General features: G+C 33.2%; 2 protein-coding genes across 2 annotated transcripts; one reads left to right on the top strand and one right to left on the bottom strand.

Annotated features, from left to right (window-relative positions):
- The first annotated feature begins 6,687 nt into the window (after positions 1 to 6,687).
- LOC148787574 (uncharacterized) lies at positions 6,688 to 8,697 on the top strand. Its single transcript, XM_088882355.1, has one exon. The coding sequence runs from the start codon at positions 6,756 to 6,758 to the stop codon at positions 8,529 to 8,531; it is 1,776 nt and encodes a 591-aa protein (XP_088738481.1). The 5' UTR covers positions 6,688 to 6,755; the 3' UTR covers positions 8,532 to 8,697.
- A 2,099-nt stretch (positions 8,698 to 10,796) lies between these two features.
- Positions 10,797 to 12,045, bottom strand: LOC105166719 (acidic endochitinase SE2). Its single transcript, XM_011086174.3, has one exon. The coding sequence runs from the start codon at positions 11,986 to 11,988 to the stop codon at positions 11,110 to 11,112; it is 879 nt and encodes a 292-aa protein (XP_011084476.1). The 5' UTR covers positions 11,989 to 12,045; the 3' UTR covers positions 10,797 to 11,109.
- Positions 12,046 to 12,926: the final 881 nt, after the last annotated feature.

Here is a 12,926-nt window from a genome sequence, read left to right as displayed (position 1 = left end):
TAGGGACCAATAATTTACGTAGTAGGTTGGGTGGCAAGATACGACAAGAATAAAATTAATTTCAATTTTTTTTTTTAATTTTTGAATTCACTAACTTCTACATTTCCCCCATTATTAACAAGTGGTAAAAAATATTTTTTAAATAATTATTTATTTTTAATTAATGTTTTTCTCATTATCCTACTCTAAATATTCTCTTTCAAAATAATTAATAAATACTGCAATACATGTGCCACTTTCACGATCAAATTTAAATTTTTTGGCGAATCTATTTTTAAATCGAAAAATTAAAAAAGATAAATAACTAATTTACAATCTTAACAAAATCAAGAACTAAAATACAAAAAAAAAATATAATTACAAAACTAAAAATACATTTAATTTTGTTATAGTCGCTACGTCATTTAATTTAATAACGTGCGAATATACGAAAATTGGTCCAACTTTGACAGGTCTTATTGTGTCTTTGTCATTAGGACCAAATCATTTAATTTTATTATAGTCGCTACGTCATTTAATTGGATGATGTGCGAGTATAGGAGAATTGGTCCAGCTTTGGCGGATCTTATTGGGACCAAATGATTCCAACACGTGCTGAATCTTTTTCTATAAAATAAGTATAAAACAAAAAATAGTACATACTACATAGAGACCAATACTAAACATAGTAGATTCGGTGGCAATATACGACAAGGATAATATTAATTTAATATTTTATAATAATAAAATTTTAATTTAGTGATAGAAAGTGCTTCTCCTTCATTTTTGTTTTGTTGTATATTTATTTTTATTATAGTGAAGAATTTTTCTGATATCCCTCTAATCCTACCTCTTTATATACACAATAATGATATCGGTTTTAATAATATTTTTGGACTTAATTTATGAAAATATTAGTATTCCCATTACCTACTTTTCTTACTGATTTTTCTATTTAACCAGATAACTTAATGTAAACAAAACTCTGTTTTATAAATTAAGAATTTTTAATTTCGTAAGATATTTCTTTTTAGTTACACTTTTATGTTACAAAGAAAAAAGAAAACGAATTGATCTTTTTTAACACTATAATTATCATGGTTTAAAATTATAATAGATCAATACTATTAAACACAATTAAATAAAATAAACGATAAAACTTGAATCTTTTTACCACGTTATTCAGTATTTTGATATAATTTTTAGCTATGGATGAAAATTTTTCTCGAGTTTTTAGCTATGACTAATATTTTAAATTTACTTGCAGAAATAACGATTAATTATAGCCGTTGTTACTTTATATTTATCATAATTTTTTTTATCATAATAATTAAGCATAGCGAAAAATTACATATATATATATATATTTTATGAAATGGTGTGTGTATTAGTGTGTATCAGAGATAAAATGTTGAATCTCTTTCACTTTCTGCTAGGTGTAATGTGTGTCTGTGAAGTAGAGAGTTCAAGAGAATCATTGTGGCATATATACTAGGAATATGCTCATATTTTTTTCTTATATTATTGAAAATAATAATGCCCAAATGCTTTAATAATGCATTATATTGCAAGTGTCATCACATTTCCGGGTAAAATCAATCCCTTTATATTATACATCAATCACAACACAAATATAATTTATTTGTAATGTATTTAATTACATTTGGCGAAACTCGATTTGGGATCGATGTGTATATATAAGTTCTCCATAATTCAAATTATATCAAATTTTGTCAAGATATGGGCAATCCGATTAATTGGTCCGATTTAATTATATCATAAAAACGAATAAAAGATGAAATGGCCGACTTTTGGAATTTTTTGTAGTTTCATTTGGGACTACATTCGATGTTTTGTATATTGAATGTTTTAGATTAATTTAAACACGCAATTTTGATATCATATGTAACACACCAAGTGCAATGATATGAAAGGACCATTCTTGTAATGAATGTCTTTGTCATAGTACAAATTCACGAGCATGTGTTCTTGTAATTAATGTCTTCGTCATAGGACAAATTCACGAGCATGTAATAAATTTTTTATGCAAATGGTGTAATACTTCATGGTATTAAGTCATAGAGCGTCAACTTTGCTGATTAAATTAAATTTTATTAGCATATGGAAAGTAGAAAAAGATGGCATTTTGATAAGCTCGAGGATTACATTAATTCGCGTACAAATTTATTTATATAACATGATTCTTGAATTTAATTATGAGGTCAATTATATATACTTCACTTTAAATTTAACATAATCATAAACACCTTCTTAGTTTTTAAAGGTTATCTAACAACTAGCTCATTCCGTTAGTCTCTATTATAAATCCAATTCTTTTCTACTATGAACTGATTAAAATGCCCATGTGGATTATAAATTATAATTTATTCATTTTTTTAAAAAAAATAATTTTTTTACAGACTAAATAGAGATATTTTTTTACAATTATTTAGAACTTTTCGTTCACCTCGTCCTATTTTATTTTATTTTTATAATTTTTTATTTTTTTTAAAAATAGAAAATAATATAATTAAGACAAAGTTGACAATTTCAGGCTCCAGTTGAAAATTAAATAATTTCATTAAATATCAGAAGGGTATTAAAAAATTTTCAAACCATAATGAAATATTCATAGTTATGTCAAATTTTAGGAGAGCTCATTATGATTTACCGTTTACATTTAATGACGTTGCATTAAGGAATTCATCATTTGAACAAAAGTAATAGTAGTATTATGTGGCGTATGTATAAAAATTACTTTTATATCCTTGTAAATGAATAAATATTATGATATATACATCGCTGAAAAAATATCAAGATTTATTACTTATATATATACCCTATTCAGAGATTCCCGTAAAAAAATCCGTCCGAGAAAGTGTGGTGTCCATTTATTTCTTATGCTTTAATCATCGGATGAAAGATAAGGGCAATTGGGGAAGAGCATCCACTTTCGACTCTTCTTCTCCTTTTGCTTGTAAGTACTATGTCCACGTTGGATAGGTAGAAATTGAAAGTGTAGTGTTGTATGGTATGATGTTAAAATTTTAAATAATTATAATTTTTCGATTAAAAAAGAGTTATATCAATATACTCGTTGTCTTCATTGTTTTTGATAAAAGAATCTAACCCCTTAATGTTTGAGCACCAATGCTTTTAGAATCGGATTGGACGGATCAGTTCTATAAAATAAAGGTAGAATTTTTTTTGGTACCACAAATATAGCAAGTGACGCTTTTAGTCTCCTAAATTCAAAATCACGTCTTAGTAATCCCAAAAAATATGATTTTAAAATGACCTTTTTAGCCTCAATACCACAATGCACGTGATTTTTTAGAGTTTTATAAAACTGAAAGCGACATCTATCATAGTTGTAATATCAAAATAAATTCTTCACTTATTTTATAAATTAAAAAAATATTTTGCCCAACATAAATTCTGTACCAATATTGCCCCCTTGTCTTTGGAGTGCATATACTGATGAGATTGCCTGAATATGATTCAAGGCATTCAACTTCTTATATGGATGGCAGACAACACATGGATTGCCTTAATTGTGCTTTGGGCTTTACCCAACTTCTATGATAAGTCAGTCAAGACCAATTGTCTACTGCGGGGAGTACTCCTCGATCAACATGTGATAAGTAATTTTTAAGTTTAATTACTTTTTAATTTTTTTAAATATTTTTGTAAGAGTCTCAGCTTAGCCGGCCGTCTCAACGGATGGAGCTGTTTACCGATTGATACAAAAAAAAAAAAAAAAAAAAAAACAGTCGCTCTTGGAGAGGCTCGTGTGTGTAGGAGATTGTGGTAAGTACGAATTTAAGTTACTTTTCAAAATATATACATTTTTAACTATTTCTTTCTTTCTTCTTTTTTTTTTTTTTTTCAAGAGCCCAATCAAAAAATATTAGAGGATCGTGCCACATAATGCCTTTGGATGCTGCCTCATTGGCCGATAGTAGACCATAGCTATAGGAGGATGAGCTATTGGTCGAGGCTGTCGAGGGGAGGAATTGTGGTCGAGCATTCAGCACGGGATTGGAGGCGTACACTTTCGAGGCCGCTGGTTCGTGGACATCCGTCGCCCTGCCTAAATCATGATAGAGCTCAAGCAAATCATCATTATTTGATGTCTCCCTCCATTCTTCCCGGACATGTCGCTAACGCCCCCAACGACAACATCCCAATTGACAGATCAACATAACAATCTGCTAGGGATGCTGCATGAATTGATTTTTTTATTTAATTTAATTCTGTAATTTTATAATTTTGATTATTTTAATCCCTTTTCAATCAATTTATCAAAAAACTGCATGTGACTTGCATATATACTCAATTAAAATAGGGATTCCAACCATTATAATGAAGCGGCAACCATTAAATAGGGGATTGCAGCCATTCCGATCATTAAATTGGCCTACACCAATTGTAATTTGAAGGAAAGAATTTATAGAAAAGGATTAAAAATGATAAAATTATAAAATTACATAACTAACCTACAAAAATCAATTGGTGTAAGGATAAAAGTACCATTTCATAAGTTGTAAGATTAAAATTATATTTTTTTTCCCATGTAAAAATAGTTTCCACACTGGTCCCTAAGTACTATATTGGCTTCATTTTTATGTTTGAACAAAAATTTCACGTGTTTCATAATAATCGTCCTCATGAGAAGTAGATAAGTGGCAAAACTGGACACTTCCTTGTACCCATATCCAAATAAATGATTAAATACATACCACACTTCACCTATCTACTACATTTTTTACTCTTTATTTTTTTTTAAAAATAAATTCATTACACTTTCATCATTTTGTTCTGATGATTACAAGAAGTGCAAACCAGTATAATTAAATAATAGTAAGCGACAATAATTTTGATTTTATGACGATGTAACTTTTAAAATTTATTAATCACTACGTGATATTAACTCTTAAATAAGGAAAAATTTAAAAATCTATCCTAAACACATTTGATATGTCCAAAGTGTACTGAAGACAGAATTTTTGGGAAAGCGTTAGTCTTTATAAATGAATTGTTTATCTTTAGAAATTGATTTTTAAGGTATTTACATGAGGTTGAGAGTATTTGTGATGTGGTAGGAGGTATGTACTTATGGTGAAAAATGGTGGATTTTCATTATTAAAAAATTATTTATTACACCTCTCAAATATTTTATTCTTTTTTTTTATGGGTATGTGACAATTATTATTATTTAATTTTGGTTCGACCACTTTCTCAAAAGCTCATATCTTGAAATGATATGATAAATACTATTTAATTATAGCTGTGCAGTGATTATTAACCATTGATTTTGCAAAATATCAAAATATTAGCTACATCTAAAAATTATAGTGAATGTTGATTAATTGTAGTCAGAATTTAGATTTTCGCATCAATTTTATTTGACCATTATAGATATATAGTATTAATTTATTATGATCTTTAAGCAATAATAATTTATAATGCAAGGAATAAATAATCTATTTTAGTGAATTTTGTTCTATTGGGATTTAGTTGGCACATTAAGAAAAGTGGCACATTAATTGACAAAATCTGTCCAAAATTACAAATTTGGCAGGGATTCGACCTGTGTGCTTAATATGCTAGTTTTTTTTAATTAGGGTTTATTATCAAACTAAAATCTATCAGGACTAAAATGATATATATATATATATATGCATTTATATCGCACATAGCATTTTAATTTCTCCAACCCAAAAACAAGTTTACAGATAGCTCTCAAGAGTAGTACTTGGTAATAACATGACCACATTAACTTATAACTAAATTTGTGTAAATTTAAGCTAAATTTGGTAATAACATGACCACATATATATAACTTATAACCCCTTGCAGGTTTCTATTCTGAGCTGAAAGGCTGAATCTTAAAAATAATTAGGATTAAATGCATTTTTTTTTATCTCATTTGGTACTATAATTTAAATTATTTGACGTTTTCATCCTTTAATTTTATAAAATATTATTTTGGTCGTGCATCTATTTAATTTTTGTCATTTTGTTAGCCAAAATTTGCCTCCACGGTGAGAAGGGTGAACTCCAAATAAAAAAGAACTGAAATTGCAAAAATTAAAAAGATAAGGATCAAAATACTACTTTAAAAAGTTAAAGAACAAAAATGCTGCTAGAAATATGCCAATATGAAGAAAGGCTCCACTTTTAAAATTCGGCAAGAAGAATGAATTTTTTTGAAAAAAGAACTAAAATTAAAAAAAATTAAAAAAAATTAAAAAGATGCATAATCAAAATACTACCTTAGAAAGTTTAAAAAATGAGAACACCAAATTACTTAACTTACGGAACGAAAAATACATTTAAGCCAAATAATTTAGATGACATACATGTACTTTTGAAAAATTATAATTTTAATCCTGAAATTTAGAGATTGGCATTTTGTTTCTGCATGAATTAATTTTTACAATTTATTCATCCATCTTTAGATTTTTTTCAATTTAATGTGGTATCCTAAATGGTTTTCACAATTTAGAGCATAATGGCCAAGAGGAACAGATAAAGTTTTTCCAGGCCACAACCCCAACAAGAGTTGGTAACATATGATCACGTGATTCATTAGGGCGCATGTCGATTTCATTTCCCCCGAAAATTTTAAATCCATCTCAAGAAGTTGGGTGGACGGACGCGTGGTCCCCCGATCTTCATCGCCTATAAAATCACACGAACCTCTCTTCTCAAAATCAACAAGATATCCAATACTCTAGAAATCATCAATTCAGTTTAAAAGTTGAGAAAAAATGGCAGCAGCCTATTCTCACTCTAAAAGAACTCGGCTGCTGTGGACAGTCTCCCTCCTCATTGCCTTTTCACCATTGATCAGGTCCTCAGAAGCCTGTGGGATTTCGGTCTACTGGGGCCAAAACCTCGTCCAAGAAGGGAGCCTTAGTGAATTATGTGAGACCGGCTACTACAGCTACGTAAATCTTGCATACTTATCCACCTTCGGCTGCGGCCGAAAGCTTGCTCTGAACTTCACTGATCACTGCGATGCCGCCTCAGGCGGCTGTAAGAGTCTAAGCACAGAAATTCAGGCCTGCCAGAATAGAGGTGTCAAAGTGCTGCTATCAATTGGCGGCAATGACACCAGGTACAACCAACTCTGTTCTGCTCAGGACGCAAGGAACGTGGCACGTGATCTGTATACCAATTTCTTAAACGGTTCGACCGACGGGCTCTTGGGGGATGTTTCTTTGGACGGCATAGACTTGGATATTGAATATCCAGGCTCCGTGAACTATTGGGATTTTTTCGTCGAGGCCCTGGCAAGCTACCGCTCACCAGAGAAAAATATTTATTTATCTGCAAGCGCATCGTGCGCTTATCCAGATAAAGATATTGGTAAAGCTATCGACACCGGATTGTTGAACCACGTTTCCGTAAGGTTTTACGAAGACAATCCCCAGTGTTACTGCAGCGCAGGCATTGAACGTATTCTAGCTACATGGAACGGGTGGAGTTCATCACTCCCGGATGGTACTCAGCTTTTCTATGGCGTGTCGCCAAATTCTGCCGCCAGACAGTGCGATATTGATGTGTTCATAAATCAGATTCTGCCAGTGATAAAGTCTTCTCCAAATTATGGAGGGGTCATGCTATTGAACGCAGATAATAAGATTTCAACTTTACATCCAGCAGTGTGTAACAGTCACACCTGTGGGATTTCAGTGTATTGGGGCCAAAGCCTCAATGAAGAAGGAAGCCTTGGCGAGTTATGTGAGACCGGTTACTACCACTACGTAAACCTTGCGTACTTATCCACCTTCGGCTGCGGCCGAAAGCTTCGTCTGAACTTGACTGATCATTGCGATGCCGACTCAGGTGGCTGTAAGAGTCTAAGCACAGAAATTCAGGCCTGCCAGAACAGAGGCGTCAAAGTACTGCTATCACTTGGCGGCAATGACACCAATTACAACCAGCTCTGTTCTGCTCAGGACGCAAGGAACGTGGCACGTGATGTATATGAAAATTTCTTAAACGGTTCGGCCGACGGGCCCTTGGGGGATGTTTCTTTGGACGGCATAGACTTGGATATCGAATATCCAGGCTCCGTGAACTATTGGGAATTTCTCGTCGAGGCCCTGGCAAACTACCGCACACCAGAGAAAAATGTTTATTTATCTGCAAGCGCATCGTGTTCTTATCCAGATAAAGATCTTGGTAAAGCTATCAATACCGGATTTTTGAACCACGTTGCTGTAAGGTTTTACGACGACAATCCCCAATGTTATTGCAGCAAAGGCTCTGACCACGTTATAGATACATGGAACAGGTGGAGTTCAGCAATCCCGGAAGGTAACCAGCTTTCCTTCGGCTTGTTGCCACATTCAAATGCCGGTAGCCAATGCACGCCTGAAGTGTTCACGACTGAGATTCTGCCGGTGATTAGTTCTTCCCCAAATTATGGAGGAGTCATGCTGCGGGCCCTGTATAAAAACATTTCAACTTTATATCCGGCAGCTGCGTGTAGCAATGACGCCTTGCACCGTAAACAATCATTAATATCCGTGTTGTGAGCAACATGGATGGCTTTTCTAGCATTGGCTAATCAATCCTGTCTTTCTTATGTCAGGAGTAGTATGAAATAATCCAATGGATGTACCCACGCCGTAATGGTATGAATGAATAAAATCGAAAAAGTTCAGCTCGTTTCGAGACGGGTTGGATTCTTCTTCGACTGTACTTTCCTCGTCCATATTGATAACTTGCTTGCTAGTGTTACATATTGTTTTCCATTGGAACAAGCATTTCCGAAAAATTGCAATTTTATTTTTGTAAGTGTGTCGGTGAAAATTTTAATCTTATACTACTACATTTTGATAACTTATCATGTAATTTTAAAAATTTCGCATATTAAAAAAGATAACTGTAATTCGCTGAAATCAGTTGTATTTTAGATGGCCGTAATTAGCCGTAATTTTAATGGCCAGAATTTGCTGAAAATTTTAGTCTTATACGGTCTATTTTGATAACTTGTCCTGTAATTTTAAAAGTTTTCCACATCAAGAAAAATAAAAGTAGCCGTAATTAGCAAATTTAGGCCATTTTTATCCTCGATAACTAGAGTGTTCTTTGCTTCTTGAAGTATACATATCCTGCTGCCAAAAGATCTTCGTTGTAGTTGCATAGTTGAGAAACAGCTAATTGATGAGTTATTAATTTACGCAGTTATTTGGAGAAGTGGAACAATGATCAAGGAAAGCATGTAATAACATTTTTATAGTTTGGTGTCAATTAGGGTCGAAATCGTTCAAAATTTTATTGTAGCAAAAAAGATTATTTTCAAGATAAAGGTTCGTATATGAGGAAGTTGTCATCTTCTTTTTGCCTTTTCTTTTTATCTATTTTTTTTATATGGACAAAATGATGAAAACACGATGAATATTTTACACATAAAAAAAAAAACAGGAAATAAATTTAAAATAGATATAGTACATGTTGGAAATGGCAATTGGTCCTGAAAAATCGGGCGAAGCCATCTTATTTGGGATGGGTTTGGTATTGATTTTGACGAGTTTGGGGCTATTTGGTTGAGATCCGGCTGGGTTTGGAGCGGGGTACGAGTTTTGTATCGAACCGATCCCAAATCATATATATATATATAGTATTTATTATTATTCATATATAATGCGTTATGAATAAAAAAATATTAGTATTATATATAAATTCTTAAACAATTTTGCATATATCCAACTCTATATAAGAAATAAAAAATAAAAAATTAGTTGATGAGAAAATTAGTAATTTTGTGTCTTATACAATTAATTTAGATTGAAATTTGTGTTAAGACATTTAAATTTAATCTGATATTATTTTTTTAAAAAATAAAATATTAGTTGAATGTATTGTTTATATTATATAATTCATCGGGTTTGAACTATACAAAGAAAAATTCAGTGGTTTCAAAATTTCCTGATTTCTAAATATGAAAAATAATTGATGTGAATATTTTGTACTAATGTGAATATTTTGTCTTGCTCCAATAGGGTTTGTCTTGTTTCTTTTCCAAAGAAATGAAAGTGTTGATTCATATATAGATACTTTTGCATAAAGCAAAACAAATATCTAAGTTTGATCAGAGTTGAACAAATTATATGAATATTAATGTAATTTATTTGTCGTGTGATTGATATACAAATTAAGAAAAGTGACCAATATATTGCAAGTGTATCATATTTTCCATTCGATCAGACTTTAAGTAAAAATTTTCTCTAACTTACATTGTGCCACCACGACACAAAACTTTCTCGTGTAAATGCATCTAAATGAAAAAATTTAAGTAGTATGATACCAATTTTCATAGGCAGGCTATTGAGCTGATGAATTGAGATTCAAATCCCTACAAATATTAATTTATACCCTACTCCTAAAAGAGGCATTGCCAATTTAATGCATCATTTGCTAAAACCAATCTCTAGCTGTATTTTTATTAGTGGATTAGCATTTCAGCCCTGAAAATTCTTATACAAATTAAGTGTGGTTAAATTAAATTACTTATAGAGTAAGTATGATGAATAATTATTTTTTTGAATTGCATTAATGATACATAAGATAATTAATGCATTTGCTATATAATTAATTTAAATTCAATTTGAGTTAAAATTTTTCAATCAGCCACGTCAAGACCAGCTCATCAAAATACGCAAGTGGGTACATCATTGAGACTCATTCAACTGTTTCGTACTACAGTCACTACTCTCTTTATCATTGAAGCACTTTTCAACTCTAATTACCATACCAAGAAAACACATACACACAAAAAAAACCACCATCAAAATAACTTCGCACTGGAATAATGATATTAAATTTCATTTAAACAATATATTAAATTATCACCTCACAATGTGTCCCATCTATAATTATCATATAATCAACCCCTAACTAAATGGAGAAAAATAAAACATGACATAATATGAAGGGCCAATTATAAGTAATTTGAGCTTCAATATTTATTTATTTAGTGGCGTAAATGCTCCATCAGATTTATTAATTGATAGCACTCCTTAGCATAACAAAATCAGGATTAAGCTAATGCCAGAAAAGCCAACATTATTCAAGATTCTGAGGATTAGTTGTTCTTCATGCGGGCTTAATTTAGATGCTGCTAAGGATAGCTGAACTGTAGCCCTGATCAAAGAACCTGTTCCACAGCATAACCCCTCCATACTTTGGAGATGTCTTGATCACCGGAAGAACTTGAGAAATCAGCACATCCGGCGGCATGTATCCGCCGCCTGCCGCAGCTTCAGCTGCCGGCAACCCCAAGAAAACCTGTCCGCCGGGTACTGAAGCCCACTGGTTCCATCGGGCTAGAAGATTGTCGGGGCTCCCACGGTAGTCACACTGCTCATTGTTGTAAAACTGTACCCAAATATAATCGAAAAGTCCTGTTTGGATAGCAGTATCCAAATGGGCATCTGGGATAGGACACTGCGGGGCTGCAGATAAGTACACCTTCCTCTGTGAGCTGTACCCCGACAGGGCCCGAGCAAGGTCGTCCCAGTACTGGCCAGAGCCCGATTCGATGTCAAAATCTATGCCGTCCAGAACAGCGTCCCCCAGGGGCCTGGAGGACGAACTGCCCCCCAAGAACGTGTTCCATAGATAATCAGCCACTTGCCTGGCGTCATCAGGGGAGGAGAGGGAGTAGCTCCCTGTGGCACCGCCGAGTGATAGCAATATTTTGATGCCTCGACTCTGACACGTCCGGATATCGTTGCTGATGCCGGTGCAGGTGCCTGAGGGGGGATCGCAATGGCCCGCCAAGTTCAGGACAGGAGTTTGGCCGCTGCCGAAGGTGGTTAGGAATGCTATGTTAATGAACTGGTAGTTCCCGGAGTTGCATGCGTCGGCGAGGGTCCCTTCGGCTCCGTTTTGGCCCCAGTAGGTGGCGATTCCGGCGGCCTGTGAGGAACTGAATAATGTAAAAGCAATCAAGACTGAGAATAGGAGGAGGTGAGAACGGGCTGCCATTTTGGTTTCTTGATTGATGCTAACGTTGTTGCTGGTTCTTGGGAAGAGATTTTAAGCGTGAATTTATAGGGGTTAGAGGTGAGAAGGAAGCAGAAGGAATTGTGGAAAAAACGAAGAATGGGATGATATGCATGCGTGGTCTTGAGGGCAAGCCATCGCCGGTGTTGGAAAATCAGATGGGTTAAGTCTGCTACTCAAGTCAAGTCAAGTCTTGGAAACATAGTGTTTAATAATTATTCATTTATTTGCATGGAAATTTCCAAGTTCATGAGGGAGTAGACAGTTTGGCAGTTGGTAGGATTTCCAAGTCCTTTGTTTTCATTTAAAATTTGAGCATCTGTATATGTTTGCTCAGTTTTTATAAAATAACTTGAAATGAGAATAAACTATAGGATAAGTGTAGGAATGATTATTTGTGGGACTTTGATAATCAATTAATTAGGTTAATGATAGTCAATAAAACATGAGATTACCAATGATACACGTTAACTATCATATTTTTACGTTACAGGACCATCTACCAATTTGACCAACATAAACAATTTGACTGCATTAATACGGCCCCAAAATTTTAACTTTAATCTTATATGTTAGGGTTCAACCATAAATCCATTGGGAAATCCATGAAAGTTGCCATGTCCAGCTTTTGCATTCGATTGTCGGAAAAAATATCCTTTTTCCAAAAAATCACCAATTGCGCTGCAAATTTGTGGTAGATTTATGCTGGAATAACTATAAAGTTATAAATTTGAGTACTAAAATTGTCAGTGTCTTATTTGCAAGATAACGGTCATCACCCACCTTAACATATAGGATTAAAATTACCATGTCGGCAGGTAAAACCTTTCTTACCTGTTACTTGACTAATTCTTGTTTTTCATTCTGTGAAGGAAATATCCAATTTTCGTTACTATTTATTGGGACATGCTTTCAAAATC

The sequence above is a fragment of the Sesamum indicum genome, linkage group LG7 (genome assembly GCF_026168435.1).
Source record: "Sesamum indicum cultivar Baizhima isolate 11 linkage group LG7, ASM2616843v1, whole genome shotgun sequence".
Lineage (NCBI taxonomy): Eukaryota > Viridiplantae > Streptophyta > Magnoliopsida > Lamiales > Pedaliaceae > Sesamum > Sesamum indicum.
This window is presented reverse-complemented; position numbering and strand designations above follow the sequence as displayed.